The sequence below is a fragment of the Papilio machaon genome, chromosome 15 (genome assembly GCF_912999745.1).
Source record: "Papilio machaon chromosome 15, ilPapMach1.1, whole genome shotgun sequence".
NCBI classification, from domain to species: Eukaryota; Metazoa; Arthropoda; class Insecta; order Lepidoptera; family Papilionidae; genus Papilio; species Papilio machaon.
In genome coordinates, this window is record NC_060000.1 from 3,254,802 (window position 1) to 3,278,289 (window position 23,488).

At 33.9% G+C, this 23,488-nt stretch overlaps 1 protein-coding gene across 4 annotated transcripts in view; it reads left to right on the forward strand.

The window, feature by feature from the left end:
• LOC106721039 (histone-lysine N-methyltransferase PRDM16) overlaps positions 1 to 23,006 on the forward strand; it is a 60,568-nt gene extending 37,562 nt beyond the window's left edge. For 3 of the 4 annotated variants that reach the window (XM_014515902.2, XM_014515903.2, XM_045681163.1), the window contains exons 3-8: positions 6,332 to 6,463; positions 7,720 to 7,816; positions 14,881 to 15,001; positions 19,709 to 19,865; positions 20,159 to 20,329; positions 20,526 to 23,006. In XM_014515902.2, the coding sequence (XP_014371388.2) occupies positions 6,332 to 6,463; positions 7,720 to 7,816; positions 14,881 to 15,001; positions 19,709 to 19,865; positions 20,159 to 20,329; positions 20,526 to 22,271 (2,424 nt within the window). In that variant the 3' untranslated portion in view covers positions 22,272 to 23,006. The remainder of the gene's footprint in view (positions 1 to 6,331; positions 6,464 to 7,719; positions 7,817 to 14,880; positions 15,002 to 19,708; positions 19,866 to 20,158; positions 20,330 to 20,525) is intronic. The other variant, XM_045681164.1, reaches the window with a different exon arrangement.
• The last annotated feature ends 482 nt before the right edge of the window (positions 23,007 to 23,488 follow it).

Genomic DNA, 23,488 nt, shown 5'->3' on the forward strand with positions numbered 1-23,488 from the left:
TGTAAATATTAAGTATCATTTATCGATAATAACTTGAAAGTTCAAACACTAGGGGCGTCACTAACATTTATGAAATGTAATTTTCCAACGGGAACGAGTCGCGAACATTTGTAGCTTTTCCGAGTATTCCGGGAAATTGCGATCTTCGTGCGGAGCGAAAATATGAGATCCGCCGCAGTACGTTTAAATTACAGCTGCGGTTTTTATAATAATCTGGTGCGGTTATGCCGCAAGCCGGATTAACGGCTTCACTAACTTTCCTTTTTTACTGTGACAATATTTTAGTGCGGCAACACCTTCAACTATACCGGGGAAAACATTTATGAGGTCACAATGACGTAATGAATTTGTGGTACTTTATTGATAAGGAATGCGTTTTTTTACTTAGGTACAATATAACAATTCACTAGCTACCGCACATAGAAGTTAAATGAGCACAAAGAAAGATCCTTAGCGTAGATTTAGTATGAAAAGTCACACTAAGGAGCTGACTCTAATTACTTCGAAATTCTATAAAGATAACAATGTATGAACAGCGTTTAGACTCCTGTGGACACAAAATATAATGAAATTCATTTTATTTTTCTCGAATACAATGTATTTTTTCTAGTGATGCAACGGATGTCTGTTTCCGTTTCCGCAAGTGCGGAAGTTCCGCGCGCTTTTCAACATCCGTTTCTGCTTCTGTTTCCGCAACTTTTATAACGGAGATAAAACGGAACTTTACCACGGCTGAGAGATCCAAATGCGCGGCGCGAGACGCGCAGTCCGTGCGCGGCCTTTCGGCACTTGTCGCATTTGTTTGTTTACGTACTTTTTAATCGTACGTAATATTTTCTGCTGCTGTTTGAAACAATCAGTTTCTCTTGCTGGAGTTAACCAATGGAGATATCCAATGCCTTAATAAATTAAAAACGAATACAAACTGTTTTTACCAAAAAAAAAAAAATTGTAAATATGTTTTTTTTCATATTATTTACACTTCTGTTTCCGCATCCGCTTCCGTTTCCGTTTCTGCTAAAATTTATTTTTGACATCTGTTTCCGTTTCTGGTTCCGCTAAGACACTTCCGTTGCATCACTAATTTTTTCCGCCAATTCCATAGATAGATAACAATAAAAGAAAAGGCGCAAACAAATGTTATCTTAATTTAATTAATTGGGAATTTTATGGTATAGATTATAATAATAAATTATTGATTGTCTTAATTTAACATCAAATTCAAATCCATTAACTCTTTTAATTTTATGAAGTGTTAATAATAATAAAAAGTTGGATTTTGCGTAATACAACGATAAGTGAAGATATAATTTACCTACCAGATACAAACGGAAATGATACTAACGATTGTGTAATCTATATTTGTACCATCGATATTTGTCATGGACAAGCCAGCAATCATATTTCACGGTGGGAGTGGGGGTTGCCACCCTGAGGGCGACTGTAACAAGTGTCCGGGCAATTCGCATCCTTGACCGGGCACCGTTCATCGATGACTGATGGCTCACAGATGCCGCCGGCACTCGCCAACTCATCGCCCGTGTGTGCTAGGGTTGCCTATTTCTTGTTTACGGTACAACTATAAAACTTATAAATAATTTAGGATTGTGATGAAAGAAGACTTAATTAATGTAAATATAATGGATTTATTTTAAAAGCAACCATTAACACTTATTTGGTTTTAAATTTCTTATTTTTAAGTAAAAATTATTAAATTCATCGGTGCTGACACTGGACTAATACGTGAGATGAGTGTTTATTTATTTATTTACAAAAGCTTACCTATAATATATTTACTATTTAAAAAAATAATAATATTTCTTAGGTAAAGTCTGCGAAACTAACTAGTCTAATTGTGACAGCCCTATCCAAGACTAAGGGGTCCCGATTTAAGATAATTATCTTTTTTACTGAACGCACCCGACTTGGTTTTAATAACGTGATAAATGCCGCGGAAAGGCTTGTCGGTGACGCGTGAGGAGGGCTTCCCAGCGAGCTTTGATTAATCCATACTTGTTAAGTTACTTCTATTGTGCAACAGATGTTTTTTATATCGCTTTTTTGGTGATTTTCTTTTTCGTTCTTGCTCCCTTAAGTACCTCTAAGGTATCCGGAATTAATGCAATAAATATACTTTGTAATGTTTAGTAATTGTACATTATTTGATTTATGGAAATTAAACTCTATTAAGAAATATTACTAAAAATGATAGTCAAGCATCATTTAATTACTATACAATCATCTACTTGACCTTGTCCCACCTACGTAGGGTCGATGCACCAGGTTTCCGTCCTCCAAATGAATCTGTCTGCCTGTCTCCATTGTGACCCCCTTCTAGATCATGTCATCTTTCACGCAATCCATCCATCTCTTCCTATACCTCTTCCTTTAATTACTATAAAATATCTCTTGAAAAATGTCCTACCATTAAGACTAATATTTTTCTGTCGATACTCTGGAAAATACTTTTTAAATATTGTTAGGGTATAAACATCTAACTGGCTTTCAGGGTAATGAATATGTCATTTATAGTATGTGTAGATCTTTAGTGCTAGTTTAATATGAAAAATTTTCATTATATAATAGCAAAAGTTTATGTAACTATTATATACAACTGGTAGTGGGATAGGAAGTCCGCTTTTTAGAGCGTTAATAAGTCAATCAATTCGTTTGTTGAGGTATTAGCTTAAGTAATATATCATGTTTATAGCATCAATTTAGTGGTAAATTACAGACGGCGAACCCTCGTATCAGTTAAGTACACATCTTCATAAAATACACTTTGTTATTGAGTATTATGACTCAATCGATTGTTGTCAGAAGGGAGTTTGTAGTGTCTAACTAAATTATACGTTAGTCCGACCCTCGCTCGAATTATTCTCCTTAATCGCATAAAACCCTGTTGTTTGTTGTATCGTTAAATTGTGGTGAAGTTATTTTTTAGCATTTTCTCAATTTTTACTTTATATAGATTTTGTATGTTATCTTATTTTAGAAATGCATATTTTGATGTTTTGTTCTGATATGAGCACTGATTTTAATAGAAATCCTAAGATCATTATCGCCATATTCATACACGATTTCCGTGTATTATCAAACTAGTTGTCACCGGCGACTACGTCCCGTGTGTATACACATATATGCCAAATTTCATCGAGATCCATGCAGCCGTTCTGTAGATACCTTTCAACAAAAATCCATCCATCCATACAACCAAACATTCAAACAAACCAATTTAATATTTCTGCTCCTTGAATATCGTCACAATATTTTTTTAGCAAAACACTTTTACGAACACAATTATTTTAATACTAAAAAAATATAATAAATGTCCCCGTATGAATTTTTCATTAAAGGTGTTTTTCTGCGATAAGAAATAAGTAACAGCTTTTTAAAAGAAGTCATATAAAGTGTAAACTTTTTCTACCCTATAAATAAAGGTGATTAATACCCTAACACTTACTATGAAAATTAAATTATCATGGGGGCTAAAATGATAAATGGTCAAGCTGTGACGACACCGCTGCATCTTGACGGGGACTAATAGCGCCATCTATTGCCGACTCGCGTTGTCCTCTGTCATGTTTAATGTTAATGTGACTGGTGAGATGACGCTATTATCGCATAGCTTGATAAATGCAATTCCTATTCTTTTTAGCCGACTTCAAAAAGAAGGAGGTTATCAATTCGACTGTATTTTTTTTTTTTTTTTTTTTTATGTGTGTTACCGCGAAACTCGGCCCCTGGTGGTCCGATTTTGATAAAAATTATTTTAATCGAAAGGAAGTGCTTGCAGGTGGGTCCCATTTTTTTGTTTTTTTTTTAAATAACTAGAAGACTAGTAGATTTTGAATATAGCTTCAAAATTTGTTGCGGAAATTAGGGACATTTTTGCTTTCAGCGCTTACGTAGGCTAAACTATAAGACCTACATAAAAATGATGTATGGCGAATTGTAGCTCTTTAAATGTGCTAAATAAAAGTCCGCGATAGCATATATCTATCTTTTATAGTTTTCTCACAATAACCATTTTTTTCTTTAGAAACATTAATTAAATTCATGCCCTATTTCCGACGCTATTATTCAAGTTCAGTATTAACCCTTATGTAAATAAATATGTTCATTATCAAGAGAATTTAATGTAGATTATATTTGCAATTGAAACTATATCATTCTGTCTAATAGTTTAGGAGATATCGTAAGAATAAAATTACGCGGAAACGAAAAATGCTACATCGCGTTACAATGAATAGCACAAATTTGCTTTCTGGGCTTACGTAGGTCAAACTATATGACCTACATTAAAATGATGTATCGAGTAATTATAGATCCTTAAATTTGCTAAATAAAAGTCTCAGGTGGCATATATCTATCATCTATGGATGTCTCACAAAAACCATGTTATTATGAACAAACTTCGATTAAATTGCACACGAAAAACAGCGTCGTAAGCTTACGGCGCTATTATATTATATTCGATATGAATCCTTATCCAAATAAATATGTTTGATGGCTAGAGTATTAAATGCAGATTACATTAGCCTTTAAACTATGTAATTCTGATCAATAGTTTGGAAGATATTAAATTATTAAAAACTACGCGCATTCGAAAAATGCTACTGCGGCGCGCGGCTAGACAAAATTAAAGGCACGCTACGATGTATTAGTTCGTTAATTTTCAATTTGTATACCCATTTTGATAATTATTTCATTGTTTAAAGGATAAGTGGTTATCTGGTGTATTCTAAATTAGTTTTTGAATTGAAGTACATACATATTAAATAGGAAAGTCCTTTTCTTTATTTGTCTTATTTATGTCCTTATACGTATTAAGGAAATTTGTAATTAAACTTCAAATTCACTAAAAATTGAGAAATAAAACAAACATTTTAAGAAAAAAAAAATAGCCGACTTCAAAACAAAAAAAAACTATCTCAAACAAAATGCGCTCAAAAGTAACTTAAAAAAAACAATTTCAAACAAAATGCACTCAAAAGTAATGTAAAAAAACAATTTCAAACAAAATGCACTCAAAAGTAACGTAAAAAAACAATTTCAAACAAAATTCACTCAAAAGTAACATAAAAAAACAATTTCAAACAAAATGCATTCAAAAGTACCATAAAAAACAATCTCAAACAAAATACACTAAAAAGAAACAAAATAATGTCATGAAAACTTCTTTCTTTCTTTCTTCTCTCTTTCAAAAACCCTCTAAACTCTAAAGAAAGTTCTCTTCTTTCTTGTAACATGTCTATATTGTATAATTATTGTTATTTTGGAGTCGGTTTCGGCCTAAGTAGGGACATAAACGTAAGTATGTCTAATACATCTTAAATATAAAATGTCATCTATTTACTTCGGCCGACACCGACTGCGAAATAACAATAATTATACAATATAGACATGTTACAAGAAAGAAGAGAACTTTCTTTAGAGTTTAGAGGGTTTTTGAAAGAGAGAAGAAAGAAAGAAAGAAGTTTTCATGACATTATTTTGTTTCTTTTTAGTGTATTTTGTTTGAGATTGTTTTTTATGGTACTTTTGAATGCATTTTGTTTGAAATTGTTTTTTTATGTTACTTTTGAGTGAATTTTGTTTGAAATTGTTTTTTTACGTTACTTTTGAGTGCATTTTGTTTGAAATTGTTTTTTTACATTACTTTTGAGTGCATTTTGTTTGAAATTGTTTTTTTTAAGTTACTTTTGAGCGCATTTTTTGATTAAACGTTTAACCTGTATTTAGAAATGGATTAATAATACATATGTTTAAAAATTATGCAACTTGAAAATATGTCATTTCGCCTTAAACTCAATTTGCTTTTGAAAGGAAAGTTCATTTTTCTATTTAACATTAAAAAAGATACATAGATTTCTGTTTGTAATATCTTGTTATGTGAATTTTATTTATACTAAAACAAAATGCATTCTTCTTTCGTTCGTATGCTAGATGTAAATTTTACCGACAGTTATAATAGTTTTTATGCTGTTGTATAGATGGCGCTAAATTAAATAGGGATAAAAAGTCAAATACGTTTTTAAAAATTTACCATTTAAGATTATTTAATTTAAATTAAATTTTACAATAGGGAAATGTGAATATTTACTTATTATTTTGTTTTATTAAATACTAAATAGGTAATTATGGTAGACGTGGAAACTTATGAATTTATTGGAAAACTTTCATTTCTTTAGTACGTTCATTAACATCTGTTTTGATTGGAATTGAGAGATATTTAGACCCTTTCAAGTGTTCTTACTTTCATTCATTTGTTTCCGCAAAACATGGTATGATGTACCATTCTTTTAATATTTGTATTTATTTATTCTAGGTATTGGGCAAGAATGGTTTCCGTGGATGGCTGGACGGCTCAGAGGACAGGAGCAACTGGCTGAAACTGGTGCGCCGCGCTGTTGACTACCCACAGGATGTCAACGTGCAGCACCTTATGGTCGCAGGACAAGTGAGGAATTTTAGTCATACATAAAAATTATATACTTACTAGCACATCTAAAACTGATTTAGTGGTCACTCAGGGAGTCACTTAATGCATAATTAATGGAAACTTAATTCAAATAAAACTGCATAAATTAACTTTATAAGGAGTTAATTTTTTTTTTTATTTTACCATTCAACAAAAAAAAGATCAACAAATCATTATCGCAACAACCCCATTATATTCCTCTACCGTCTTTGTGTCACTACCCCAATGAAATTTGAATGTGGAACGTTGGTAACTTCCGGTGACAGAAAATCGGCGCTCGCCTGAACAACTGTGACCCACTTCCGGTCAATGTTAGGGGAGCGAACAGATGCGATGATTAGATTCATGCCCCTTATGAGGTTAAAAGCTATTTGATATTTGCCCTGTGTGATTTACAATTGCTGATTTCATTTTAAAATTATTTTTAAATAAACTCTACTTTTAATAACTTGATTAACTGTAATAACCAGTCATTAATTGGTGACTAAGGCAATCCCTGATGTCAAAAAATTCTGTACTTATAAGAAATATACAAGAGAGGCAGTTATCGTTCGTGAATTTCATTATAATAAATCGATAAGCTTTAATTAAACAGTTTTTAAACATTGGTCGTTTTACTTAATTCACAGTTTTATGAAAAACAATTTGAAATAAATTCCAATGTAAAAGAAAGTTGTTTTTCGTCTCATTTAAATTTTTTCATTATTGTACGTCAAACTGTAGACGGATATTCCAAAGCTTCGGTGTATTGAAAGCTATCAGGAAATACTTTTCCGCGTATATTACGTATCATTGTAGAAGTATAAAACAAGCGGCGACTTATGTTTGCGTTTACAATTGCTGAGACATACACGAGTGGTATGACCATATTTGCTACTGTTGCATTTTAAATTTGGTAATTTTTTTTACTTTGTATTTAAATAGAATTTAAAATAGATTGAATTTTTATTATTGTAAGATACTAGTTTTTAAACTCACGTTATGCTACTCACCTACTAATTTGCTATATATTAAGATCATAAAATTAAATTTCAATAAAATTAACAAAATGAATTAAGATTATACCTATAGATAAAAATCTTTTTAAAATAGACAATGTTTGACTTAAAAAATGTTGCCATAGCCAAAATGTCCTTCATAAAAAACATGATACTAAATATTGGTACAATTATTGACAATTAATTTTAGTTATTCGATATTTAAAGATGTTTTTAAATAATCTGTCTGCTTTACAGATTTGGTACAAAGTGACCCAAGAGATTTCAGCTGGACAGGAGCTATTGCTGGGCCCTCGCACGCCGCTTCCTCTGCAAGACGTCTTAGCTGCCGTCGGTAAGTCTTATAAAAATAAATTAAATAGATAAGTCATCATCATTATCTACAAACAAGGCAGGACAATACCGGTCTAAAATACCCTACCTTTTACAGGATCACTACGATAAAAATTATCTGAAATTAACTGACAGAGTTTATTTCTTACAGTATAGTAGTTACATGTAGCTTATATTTACTAATATTATAAATGTGAATGTTTAGACGGATGAATGGATGTTTGTTTGAAGGTATCTCTGAAACGGCATAACGGATCTTGATGGAATTGTCTTGGCACAGAAGTATAATAGTCTGGAAGAACATATAGGCTACTTATTAAGTTTTTTTTTATTCCGCGAGGACGGAGTCGTGGCGACAACTGGTATATAAAAGTTAATTAAAGTAATCGTAATTAATCGTATTTTCACTGATAAGACATTATTTTCATATATCTTTCATTATATAAAATCGCATTTTTGTGACTATGACTGGCTTCCGAGTTTGACTTTTGAAATATTAACCTATTGGTGGGTTAAAAACACAACGTAAGCGGGGTGTACACCGATGTAATCACGGTAACGCGTGCGCCACGGTCCGTCGGCCGGTTAATTGGAGTCACCTGCCTCACCTGCCCTCTGACCGAACGTGTGACTACGGCCTTATTATGACGCTATTATCTATATATATATAGGATGATCCACTTTCCGAAATTTGCTTTTTAAATATTTCTATTATACTGTTGGAAAACTTTTACTACCGTAACTAAGATAATCTTGGATTTGACATAGCGTCAGCGTCGAATTTGATCCATAGTTTATCTGTTTGAAATGAAATGGCATTTAATATAATATTATCGTAGATTAGTAAATATAAATATGTTAAATAAAGACTTAAACTCAAAATCAATATGTCAATACCTTAATTCTCTAAAGGTCAAGCAATTCGTTTACGAATTACTTCAGATTGATTAGTGTAAGTTGTATATTTGCTGAGGCAGTGATATTCTCACATTAGAAGACAATTTCCATATCTTGTAAAATGACACGCCTCAGTGAAGTAGTTAATTACTCGATAACAGGTGCACAACACAGTCATTTACAGATGGTATGAAATCAATTCAATGGATTGAATGCTGGGAATGCATAAATGCAAATACGTAGCCTTGACGATCGTATCTGTAATGCTAAATCACAGATCTCAGTATCCCAGTACAACGTTTGGTTTGATTTGTTCGTGAGAGGTTCGTTTCGCCTCAGATTGCTCGTTTAAATCTGTCTACACAGATTTGTCAATTGGTCTTGAGATTGTTGTTTTGGTGAATGTCACGAACATATTTGTTTCAATAGAATTTGGAAATTAAAAGATTTAAGTAAGTCAAACTGGGTAAATTCTATTGCTTTTTATAGCTTCTTGAATCAACATTACACTCCCATTCCTTTTTGTCATGTATAGGCGAATTTTTAACTTTCAGGTTGTTAAACAGAACTTAGTTGAATAAATAAATTTACTATATTATGGTTTATAATTTTTTATCACAATTATGAAATCTTTTCTATAGATTAACGAAGGTATCAAATATTTATTTCCATAGTATTGATTGAAAAGCTGTCAAGTACAGTTGCGAACCCTTTTTTTAGCTCACTCTATGTACAGTTGACAATCACAGGGCGCGGACACACTGGGGCCACGCGAGCATGCGATATTTAATTTAGATAAATCGGGACGTGCGCGACTCACGATGTGAAAAATAACGCATATGCTTCTAATTTTGTGAGGGTGATCGAGTGCGATAAATTAAATTTTACCTGAAAGTGTCTAATTGAATTTAATCTCAATTATATAGTACACTAGTATGCACTTAAATTTGGCTGAAAGCTTAACATAGAAAAATCTATGTTAAAAAGAATGTCGCTTGCAAATTATAAATTTACAATCATACCTAACTTGCTTTTTAAAGAAAGCTTCTTTACAATGCTAAATCATTTCCTTATATGAATTGAATCAAAGAGATTTTTTTTATTTAAATTAATTTTTAGTAAATAGATTTAGAAAAAAAAGTTTGTGTCTTATCTAGTAGAACGCACACTGGTGACATCTGGGGGTCTTCAGGGCTTCCTGTAGTACTTCCGGTGCGAGCGCAGCCGGCAAGGGCGCGTGATTTATGCGAATCGAATTGTATATAATTACTGACATACTCTATATTACACACGTTAACCTAAAGTCAAGTTAATACTAAGCTAAATTAAAAATTAATTATTTGTATTAACTAATGCCGCAAACAGAGTTGATAACTAAGGGAGACTACTTCATAACGACTCTATGAGCGATATTAAACTGATGAACGTCACAGTCGCACAGTTCTAAATTAATGGCGCGAATTTTCCGCGTCATCGTCCTTTTAATTTATATGTAATAATAATAGCAATGACTTTTAGTGGTTTTCTCGTGAAAGCCAATTCATTCAATACCCACGCAATTGTTATCTAAAATCAGCTGCATGATGATCCAACTCAGCGTCAACAATGACTCTTAAATATTGTTTGTAATTAGAAACGATTTGCAATCGCTTCATACAAACGTGTGTCAGAAAGCAATGGGTTGCATTGCACAAGTTTTGATTGATGGGGTATTTAAGCCAACTGTTTCCATTGGACAATTCGATAACGCAGAGTTTTTGTTCAAGGATTAATAAATTAAACGTCACCAGTTTGAGATAACACCGCGGTTGGGAGGTAAAAGCTTTAGCGGTGGCGGTCAGATACCGTTTGATTAATTTTGTTTTCTATTTAATTTGGTTTGTTCGTTAGTTATTCGATTTGGGCTACTTTTTTATTGGGGTGGGTCGGACAGGTTACTTATTCTGGCAATGTTCTTACGATGTAAGATTATTTGCTTAAAAAGATTTGATTTAATTTTATTATTTTTATTAAATTGAATGGAATGCAAACAGCAGTTTTAGAATTGTCTTTGAAGATATTTAAAGGATTCATTTTTAGTAAGGATTTTAAAGTTTAAGCTTAATGTTTGTACTCCTATTCGATTGACAGTTAAATATGAAGTAGTACTAAAATAAAACACCGTTAATTTTATTTTATTAAAAAATCTCCAGCTTTACAGTTTAAACCCTGCATGGCCCATTTTATCGGTAGCAACAGATATGAAAATACATAGTACGATTTAATAACATTGAAAAGTTATAATCCACGTCATACGCAATAACAATATCATCGTAAAGTTAACCCTTTATTAGTCGTACATTTTTTGTGAGTGGCCGCGTGCGTCCGCGCGTAATGAATGACTGTCGTTCTGACATTTGTCATCGCGCAATTGTCGCACAGATTAAAATTGATGACGTTGCTTTGTCGCGCGACACGCATGCGCCATTGTTGTTCTGCACTATTGTACAATACAATTGAAATTCACAAATATCAGTATGATTTTATCTTAATTACATGCAAATCTTTTTACTTCATTAGCCACAAACAATCTATGTTCTGAAATATGAATATAATAATATTTTTCTTTCTACATAATCCCTCACTTAAACTTCACACTAAACTTAAACTTCCATTATATAAATATAATATTTTATTGATCAAAAGTTGTAATGTCACGATAACGAAATGACTTTTCATCCCAACTTATTTGAATAAATATATCGTAAGTCCAAAGTCATCTCTCAGTTTAATTACCCTAACAACTGAAACATTAAAGAAATAAACTATAGTAAATGTAAACTAAAAACTACATCTTCCACACAGTAAACTAGTTGCACAAAATTTAAGCGTCACAGATTAGCAACGATTCCCCGCCGATGAAAAGGAATGATTAATCAAAAAATTAACCGACAACAATAGCCGCAGCCCCCATTTAACCGAACACAATCACACTGCATCCCACATCGCGTATTTATTTAACAATCAAATAAATATTACGGACAATAAAATAGAAATATTTCAATTTAATGTCCCCGCCTCAGTGAAAGGGTTAAATCTGGTACAGGGACGCGTGTCTCGCTTTTTATTCGTAGATTAGTCGGATATAGTCTTATCTAGATTTGATGCAAAATTAAACAATTTAATACCGAGTATAGCGTAAATTTTTATATCTTTTGTTCATATTATTTGTATAATACATAATTTTGCCGTAACGCTTACTTTGAGACGCATTTAAATTTATTTGTTTGTAATACTTGTTCTTCCCCATGACAGTAAAAAGTTCTCAGTTTATTTTAAAGCAAATAGTATGATGATGATGATAGTAATTATAATATCAGGAATATGTGAAAGCGGATCAGACACTACCGGTGCCGATGCCTATGGGTAAGGATTGCGTCCGGCGGGCGTAACGGTACGTGTACGCAGAGCGGACGGACACGCACCTGATGCCTCGCAACTTGTAACCGCCGCGAGCGCTGTCAGGATGCTATACTGCGGGAAACTTAAATATATTAACATGCCGCTAGAATTCCTACAATAAAAACAACATTTTAGCTACCCTATTTTGTATGAAAACTTGTTTAAAGCATGGACAACTTCTTAATTTAAGGATAGGTAAATGAGAAAATTATAAGATGATAATAAGTAATATAAGAAGTAACCTTAATCGCTATGCGTACAAGCGTAAATATATGGATGTAATAGACTTGACAGTATAGTGTCAGGATTGTGCCAAAGTTGGTGTATTTTTAATTTAGTTCACAAAAAAAAACTATAAACTTTAATTTCTATTATAAGGAATTTTGCGTGGTTTGACCATTCGATGGAAGTTCTATTAATTTAAAAGATGCAAATAAGTTAACGGCAACAGGTGAAGTGCCGAGGGGTTGTTACAAAGATCGGTAAGTCACCGTCACGGTAGTCGCGCTCGCGCGTCATCTGTTGACTCCGTGGGAAAACTTAACGCCCGCGCGTAATGCCGCAGTAAAATTAAATAATTGTTTAACGGTCATAAAATATATATAGGTAGTATTTTTATGATTTAATCCTTTAGTTTACTATGAATAAACGAAACATAATTATGAAATAACGAGTTTAGTTATTTAGACATAAAACATTTTGTTACGTGTATTGTTAACCTAACTTTAGGTCGACAGTTTCAACATATTTTGTTTGCTTTAGTACTACCTATTTTTCGTGCATGTTTTTTGATATCGTTGTATCTATTCGTGTTAATAGCGTAAAGTGGATCATAAATTCGTAACCTTAAATTAATGAAGAAATATACAAAATTGGGGTAAGCATGTCTGTCGCGCATTTAAAATCTTTTTATTTGCACGAAGCCACAACCTATCAACGTTTAATTGTTCTCGTGCGTGTAAAATATTTGAAAGACTATGGAGTCATAATTTAGTGGATTTTTATAGTCGGCATTACATGCAATCATATCAGAAGCTATAAAGTTAATTTAACTAAGTTTATTGTTACAATTAATATTTTCACGACCTTTACCTTAATATAGGTTGATCTAAAAAAAAATTATCAGATTGCTCAAATATTCTTAGAATTGAACTTGATTACAGTTACAGACTAAAGTGTAAATACATATCGTCATCCCTCTCATTTTCTTTGACACAACAAAGATAATAAATATTATGCAGGGATTTTGGTATCAGAAACCAACGATTATTATTTTTGAATGGTGCGAGATTCGAGGGGTATCCATAAGCTTGGTTTGTACACTCTACACTCCATTGCTTTCTACTTCTTAATTTTATACGTTATAAAGGTTCTAAAAGATAGATATGACAATAAATACAGTACTGGTACTCGAGAAACAATTTTTTTAAGTATTTATTTAAATCTGCTAAGACTATTATTATTATTATATCAAAATAATTATATACTTTTGGTGTGTTTCGAGATTCGTTATGCATTGATAATTTTTGTATATTCAATGCAAATGTCAGGTCAAGTGAGCATATTAACCCTCGTGACGTGCAGGTGGGGTGGGGGTGTGACCTGCCCCCTGATCATTTGTAACAAAACACTTCAGTCCTTACCTGACGTCACATAACGATCGGTTGACCTATGCTCAATTCGTCATTCTCATCTTCGAGCATTAGGAAACCTCTAACATAATTTATTTAAGTTTAGAATCAGTGGTTAGTCGTCTACAAGTCTTTTTCGGTATTTCAGGTGAGTACCGATGATTCCGATATATGTAATTTTTTTATTTTTTTTGTTTTTGAATAGGTTTTTTCATTTTATTTTTACTTTTATTCCAAATATATAATTAAATTTCTTGTGTCAAATTTGATGTCGATTTTATAATTATCGAACTTATGACCCCGGTTCAATCAACATAAGACTTTGTAAACAAATTAGAAAAAAAAAACATTAAAGCTAATTATGACGGTCCCGACTTTAGATGATATCAGTACATGTTATATCAGTGTGTCCGTATCACGGATGCGGGACTCGTTAGACAATGCTCGAGGCGTGGCTCCACTTGTCGTGACTTGAATTAATTCTGCATGTGTCAATGTAAAACGTTCCATACTTCCGACGCTCCGTTCGTGATCGTCCGATCATAAATTTCAGTCGTACACGGAGATATGAACTCGTTTCATAATTCTACGCCAAATTGTTCACTCTAGATTATCACGTGCATACTGTGTGTGAACTGGGTAAAACTTTTTGTCGTGTAATTATGAAGGAATCGAGTGGGAGGTTTAATTTCGGAGTGAGAGGCATTGCATATGATGTTTATCATAAATGGTGATGTGATTTACTTACGTCAATTTAAATGCTATTAATAAACTTAAGATAAACAAAAAGTTCGATGTTTTTCTTAAATTTCGTAAGAAGTTCGATATCTATACAAGATATTACGATTGTAGGTGACCATGAAATCATAAGTATGTCGTATAAAAATAGATCCATCAGTATTAAAAAAAAAAAAACAGCAATTGGAAGTAATGTTAACATATTTTTATCCAAAAATAACTGATCAAAATCTGATTTTCTATATATTAATCTTAAATTCTTCTAGGTAGTCAGAATAATGTTGACTAGAAGTTTTTCTGTTATAGAGTATCTATGTAATTACAATCCAAATAACCTTGTTAACTATAATTGTTTCAGGCAGTGAGAGTCCTAACGTGAACTCAGGCAGCACAGTCTCCCACTCGACCGAGGAAGAAGAAAGAGAAGACGTCGAGCCGCGGTGCTCCTTCTGCGACTCTCCCTTCCCAAACATCGACGTGTAAGTTTACCTTTATTTTATTCGGCCTCTATCATTGTTCGCCTCCAAGATTGTTCCGAGGAAGGCCTCGTACATTCAACTTCCTCGGATCCACGGTTGTGAATCGTAAACCGATCCGATGGATGAAAAAGATTATATTAAGCTGAATAAAAAACGACATGTGCGGGTAATTGCATGTTTACTATCAAAAACGTATTTATCGTTTTATTAATTACTCCTAATTTGTATACAAAATGTATCTATCTATCCACGTACTACTAGCATGTTGTTTCATAAATGTTTTGTTGTTAGCGTAACTTGTTTAGAAATTGAAGTTCGTAACTAACATTTTATATAGACGTTTTATCTTTAAAGACATATTAGTATGCATTAACATTTCGAATTGACTACGTTCTCGAATTAAATTCGAATCAGTCATTTGGCAACTGCGTCTCTTATCTGAGCATACCATTGAAGTCCGCCGGCGCAAACTGCAGAAGTCGATCAATTTCAAACGTCTTCAGAACCATTAACCTCTTGCCATTAATACGATTCGGAGGAGCGGTCGAACGATTTATTTAGTGCTAGAGATGTACCCGTTCGATAACACGTACGTCGATGATTTGTTACGTGGCGGCTCGCGGGCACGCGACGTCACATCTGCCTTCAGATTTCTAAGCTGCCAGCTACATTTTGTAATGACAAGATTGAAATTCATACACTTACAAACAAACATGTTTTATATGTTATAGACACGTGGGGTCATAACGGTGTGTCATCATATTCTATTAGAGTAGCGTCGGACTCATCAAAAATGCAGACCATCGCGATTATCGACATGCATAGTTTTAACGTATCCTCGCTGTTATCGTTCCATCACTATTATTGAATATAACAACGACATTCAGTAATGAATTATTGTTTATTCGTAGATTATTTTTTTATTCCATTCAAATAAATAAATAGGTACAGGTTTATTTATAATGTAACCGTTACAAAAAAATGTTTTACTTAAGTACTAAATATAAACGAGGTTAAGCATATGACACTCTGATTAGTCTCATAAAGAGGGACTCCTTACGGACCGTAGTTTGGTATCGCCACTAAAAATAATATATCCAGTCCTACGTCGATTACTAGAAGCAGTGTATGCCAGCCCTTAATTGTTTTGTTACGTAGTAACAATTTAAACGGGCTTCGTACATGTCAACCCGTGAGTCGTACAGACAGCTGGCTTGCTGTGGACTGAAACTAAATTACTGGAATTCCTCATTCGCGTGCATTATTATTCAACAAATCTATTACGAAATTAAACCACTATTAAAATATTAAAGTTTTTTATAATGTTAAATACACTGGTCTGGCATTTAAAATGAAGCACTTGTATAATATAAGGAATTGTTATCTATGTATAGATCTGAAATATTGCTGCTTGCTTGTATCTGAACTGTCAGATGGAGGCTCTAAATCTATGTCTCGCATTAATAATTCGTTTAAAAAATTTTGCATATTTAAAACTTGAATTCAGAAGTTATTGTTATGGATAATACAAATTATCTCAAAGTACAGATTGAATTGATGATAATAATTTTAAATGGAATTTGTTTTATTTTTTGTTATTACTTAACTGACAACTACAGATTTTAATAGATGTCATCTCGAGCTTTTAAAAAACGATTTCCTTGGACAAAAAAAAATATTACAAAATATCTTTGTATTTAGAGAGATGTACTATTTGTAAAGTTTAATTCTATTACAGTATAATTGACTAAATAACTTTAGCCATAAAATATGTTTCTTTCTACATTATACAAGCAAGATGTGAATCAACGAAACGACGACAGCGTCTCAATTGTAATTCAAAAGCTTTGTTTCTTGGCGCCGGGTCGTGACAGTGGCTCGCGTAGGTGGAGTCAAACGGTCCAGCTCGAAACTAAACTTGTTCATTGGATGTTATCAGTCAACACGTACATTGTCAGGATTTGCAGTTTCACGGATGTCATTGCTAGAGCTTCTCAAACTTTTAAGAATTTTAGTGTGGGTTTTCACATCCAAAAAAGTATATCGTCCCTAATTCTTTTACAACCTATATCAGCAGCGGAACCTCACGATTACCCTTACCTTTGCATAATAAAGCTATTGATTTATAACAGTACGATATAAGAAGGTTTGATATTATTTAATACCATGTGAATGAACAACTTATTGGAATCGTTCCCTTTCATTCGTTGATAGATGAATGAATGGAATGTTCTTGTTCAATTTATATACTTAATAAAAATCCAGGATTTCGAATTGCACAGTTAATAAACATCAACGCTTGTTCATATATCACTGCGATCCACTTTTTCTACGTCCACACCATATAAGTAAAATATGTTATTAAAAATAATAGAAGCAGCAACTGAACGACATTATATACTTATAATGACACCTCACAACCAAAAATGATATAATTTTTGTTAATGCCCTGAGCTTTAATTTTAAGTGAAGTTTTGTTAAAATTTTTAGCTTATAGAGATCATAAAATTCCATATAAGTCGACTAGTTATCCGATATGAAATAATTCATAATGTTTTTTAGTTTTTATGCTACATCTCCATTTTTGGTGGTAAAGTTTTGCAAGATATGATATGTTACTCCCGACCGTTTATTGATACATATTGGTCTGTTGATGGAATTATATATTTTTTACTAAGAATCTTAATTTGTTTTATATTTAATACGATAAATTCTTATATAAATGGATATGTGACCAACGAAGTCGTTGGTCATGAAGTAAATACTAGGAATAGCACCAGCAAGTCATTCCTTACTATACATAATATTGTAATAATGTAAGTCTGATATAATGGATGGGCACCGGCTAATCAACGTCCGTTCGATCTTTGCCAATATCTACAAATCTAGGATCTATTGCTGAAAGAAATTAAAGTTAAAATACTTATTTTGAGTTACTTAAAAATAGAATTGATTTAAAAATGAAGTTTACAATCACAATTTTTCACTGACATCTGCAAAAAAACATCTAAAATAAAAATTACTGCACCTATTTACTCGTAGTTATGTAAACAAAAAAATTAAACTCAAATTTATCTTGAGACACCTGTACTAGAATAATAATTAATGTAGCGTTATAATAAAAAATAAATTAAATAATTTTAATTATAATTGCATGTCTCAATAAAGAACAAAAAAGCAACGCTTTCATTTAAAAGTATTACGTAATACGCTATTAAACTGTACACAATTGATATTTGTTCGAAACGTTGGCTTAGTTGGATGATGTTGTGAGGTTGTTATAAGAAGAAAAAGCAATACAATCATTGAAGATCGCTTGCAGGAGATACACTCCGGACTGCTACGCCCTGGGGCTAAATGTCAATTCTGTATTGCGTACATCGATGGAGATTACTAAGTTACCTTACATATAAAATGTATTGTTGACACAATTAATAATATAGTTGATTGGGTAGCATGTTGTTTGCCCGTCATCTTAAATATGCATTATTATCGCATTTCAGGGCGAATTTTCATTTTTGGAAACAAAATTGAACCTAAAATGAAATTAACTGAAGCAATAACATACGTATTTTTAGTGGTTGTGCAAATTTGAAATGTGAAACACATTACACGAGTACATTAAAACGGTTAAAATCCTTTATTACATATATAGATCACTTCAACAGTTTATACGATCAGTCCATTTCTCTTACAAAAATGAAAGTGTGCAGCCAGTATTATAATGAAGTGAACTCTTCCTGGACTACCCACTGTTTTGATTATCAAGTATAGTAATACAACTACGCAATGGACGAATGAACAACATGTTAGCGACGGAACCATTATGACGGTAGATTTTATTCCTAAGATTAATTAAAAGATATGGCAGCGGCCGACCGCGAGAGTGAAAATGCCTCACCCGTTACATCGATAGCCGCGACTGTATCGTATTGAACGAGTTAGATTGTCATCTTTCTATTGCGAATACGCAATCAACCGATACATAACCAGCAATGAAGCTGGTGTGTAATGGGAATCTGATTATACGAATCGTGACAGGTGAAGTGATAGAAAACGCCGTCGGCGACTAGGTTCGCGTGTTTGAGACCAGTTACCGCCAAGGAGAGTCAACGAGAGCATTTTTGAAATGATCCCTTTTCCATCATTCATAATACGTACCTATATGACAGCGAAACTATTACTTGATGCGATATTTACGAGTCTTTGGAAGCACATCTGATAGTTGAATACGTAGAATACAAGCTATAAAACGACGAGTACCGAGATTGCTTTAGCTGTGGAACTTGTGTATTTGAAATTTATTACAAAAATTAATTCTAATATTTGCGACGTGAATCTAAAACGTGTTTGAATAATGCATTGGCGTGTGATATCTTTACGTAGGCGTGTCGATGTAAGGTCCTTTTATTTAGCCCAGTCCAGTATCCTTAAACGAAATAATGCTTTGCTGATTCATACACCCAATTTTTAATACTGCTTATTATTATTAGAATAGTTGTGATTACAATGCCTTTATTTTGAACATCTAAAGTAAGGAAATATAAGGGTGTATGCCAAAAATATGAGACTTTGATCTCACGTCTGCAAAATTATACATAAAAATTTTGTTTTGTCTTCATGAGCCAATCTAGACCTTTTTTTAAAAAAGATATTGCTACTCTTAGTATCTTAAAATAGTCTAAGCATTATTTGTGTATTTTTCAGCCTCGACCGTCACCTGATTCAGTCGCACGCGCAGCCGGCGGCGGCGTTTCACTGCGAGCTCTGCAACCGCGCCTATAGCTGCCGTGCCCTGCTGCTGCGACACCGCGCCCTCGCCCACACCGACATCAGGAAATACCCCTGCGAGAACTGTCCCAAGGTGAGATACACTTTACACAGAAATATTAGCCAGATTTGCAGTAGTAAAAACTTAGGGCACAGTTTAAAAACTTAGAATCATATAGTAAAAGTAAAGTCACATTTACAAACTTGTTAATTTAAAATTTCGATAAAATTAAATAAGGAAAGGAGATGAGGAAGTATCGAATAGACAGATGTACTGGTCTTTAGAGCCTCGCTCATGCGATGAAAGGCTAGTTTTAGACATATCCTTAGTATAAAAATATCTACTGAACTAAATGCATGAAGCGCATCGAAACCTGGTTATTTCAGGTATTTACCGATCCTTCCAACCTGCAGCGCCACATCCGCGCACAGCACGTGGGTGCGCGCAGTCACGCCTGCCCCGAGTGCGGCAAAACCTTCGCCACCTCCTCCGGCCTCAAACAGCACACGCACATACACTCCAGCGTCAAGCCCTTCCAGTGCAAGGTCTGCTTTAAGGTGAGACATCAACGGTTACTTTATATTGATTCTAAATAAAGTCATGGAATGGTTCCCGGCTTAATCGATTCTCTTAAAGGACACAATAAGATACATTTTTTTATTTTTGTTCGTGCATTGAATAGACCGAGATAATGCTATTTGGAAACATACCGTACAATTTTACTTTATAATATTAACTCTTATTTTATTTCAGGCCTACACTCAATTTTCCAACTTGTGTCGCCACAAACGAATGCACTCTGCGTGCAGAGCGCTGGTGGAGTGCGGCAAGTGCGGCCAGTCCTTCACCTCGTACGCCTCCCTCACCAAACACAAGAGGTTCTGTGACACAGCCTCAGCCGCCAACGTCAACTTGCGAGGTCAACTGCCTCAAGGACTTCCGCAAATCCCCCAACTTTCAAACGTGGGAATGAACACTCCGAATAACACTAATCCATTCCCAATGTATCGGGGACCAGCTTTACCTCTGCCATATAATACATTTGCTCACTACCCAGCGCTGTTCTCCGCCGCGGCTGCAGCTTGTCCGCCGGAATTTTTGAATCCCCTATTATTTAATGTACAGGGGGCGAGACTAGCTATGGAACATGATATGGCAATGAGTGCTAATTTGGCATCGAAACTAAAAGACGAAAGATTGTCTGTGAAAAGCATGGACAGTTCAACTTCCCTCGATGATGTAAAACGGAATAAAGATTCAGACTTTAGTATGATTAAGCGAGAGGAAAACGCTGACAGGATTACTCCCACGCAACACCATGGACTTTACGTAAAACCATCTTTGTCCTCAACAGAAGAATCTTCTTCGCAGCCACGTAACTCACCTGTAAAGTCCTTACAGGCACCAATAAATACGTTTAATCCTTTTGCAAGAGATGACGTCAAACAAAATTCTCCATTTAACTTATCTGTAAATAATAACGATCTTGTTGCAAGAAAATCAGTATCGCCTTCTGGAGCTAAAGATTTATCTAAGAACGTGGTAGATGACATTGACAAACGTTCTTCTTTATCAGATACTGAGGATAATGCTAAGATAGATCAAGGTGACCAACCGTTAGACTTGTCTGTTACAAAAAAGCAGAACGAAAAAGAATCTGATTTAGATATTGACGAACCTTTATCGATTAAGTCGTATTCGCCTCCAGAAAGTCCGATAGAGCGAGAAAGCAAGACACCAGAAAATGACACTACAGACGTCGATGTAGAGGGAGTTGAACCAAAACATGAAGATTCATCGCAACAAATGATATCCGCACCGCTGGCTTTCCCTATGCCAGTGCATCCTCAACACAACAACAGTCTTATAGATGCTATGTATCGCCCGCGATTTCCGTCCTTCCACCCAGCTTCCGATTCCCTTCTAAATAGTTCGCACTCTCCCTACGTTCCTAGTCCATTCAATTTTTTATCCCCACTTCTCGGTACTGACGGACCAGATAGACAACCGAGTGCATATGCAAAGTTTAGAGAATTAAGTGCTGGAACGGGAAAACTTAGAGACAGATACGCTTGTAAGTTTTGTGGAAAAGTATTCCCCAGGAGCGCAAATTTGACGCGACATCTTAGAACACACACTGGCGAACAACCGTACAAGTGTAAATACTGCGAGAGGTCTTTCTCGATTTCATCCAATCTTCAACGACACGTGCGAAACATACACAATAAGGAACGTCCTTTCCGATGTCCGCTATGTGACAGATGTTTCGGTCAGCAAACAAATCTGGATAGGCACTTAAAGAAGCACGAGGCGGAAGGTGGAGATTCGCCGAGCTCGGCCGACACCGAGAGAGGGGAGGATGCTTACTTTGATGACATTAGGTCCTTTATGGGCAAGGTGACCTGCTCGCCGGGGACCCGGAGTCCGACCGCGTCGTCTCCTCACGGCGCGCACCCCGCGCACCCCGCGCACCGCCCCCCTCTCGCCATATCCACATAGCCGGCGGCGTATTCGCTGCCGCCTCCGCCGCCGCTGTGGCCTCAGCCATTTGGATAGATACATTATATTATTAATAATCCCTAATGTTTATTCTTCTACATTAAAAGACAGAAATGATAACGGTCCTTTACTCTTGTAAATGTAACGTAAATATGCTGATGTTGCACGTAAATAATTCCTTAGTAATTAATATTTACTGAATGAATTAGTTTGTATAAATAAAGTAAACAACAGCAATTTTCGTTAAAGAAACAAGAGAGATTCTATTTACACAGTTTCCAAATAACTCTAAACTTAAAGTGCACATAAATTATGGAGAACAATTTTGTGATTTTGCGTTTTTTCGCTATTTCATCAATTATGATTGCCGTCGTTGGTACTTTCGTATGCATTAAATATATTATCATGACATTAGCGAATTAGAATTACTCGTATTTAAGGTGACGCCGGCGATAACGGTCTAGTAGACTTTAATTACGTTCCTAGATATACTTCAGTGATTTAAGGGCGTTTTAATATTGTAAATGACTTCCTATAACTGCAGTGTTTTGTATAGAAGTTAATGTTAGTCGTATGTATAGCATAGAATATTGTTTATTGTAAAATATTGCGAGTAAAGTCGAGGAGTGGATCAGTTAAAATGTTGTCAATCTCTCGTTAAGTCGTAAACGCTACCAAAGTTTTTTTTATAATGACAAATTTGGTTAAATGTAATTAAAAAAAATTAATATAAATTTGGCACATCAAAATTGTGAAATTTAATGTTATTTAAATGAAATAATATCTAAAGTATAATTTTAATATTTTTGTTAAATTTGTTACTTAAAACGTTATTGTGTAAATAAAAATTGTAATTGCACAAAGCATATCATACGTTTAGGTTAGTAGCTCAAAATGTTGCTATTTCGTACATTTTTTTTGGTACGAAAAAGTGAGATATTAAAATTGTTAGATAAATCTAGAGTAAGACAAAATAAATTCCGAATCTATTTCGATTTTAAAATATCAATCTTACTTCTTTCAAATCATAAAGCGTAATCGTACAATGGATTATACATTAGGTGTATAGTCTTTAGTTATGTTTTAATTAACTACTTTAAGCCAGTTACCGTTGGTTTTTGAGACCAAAATCTCTGTATCTTTGACAAAACAGAGACAACAGTATGTTTTAAACAGAGGTTTTGGAGTCGAAAACCCACGATTAGTAAATTAAGACA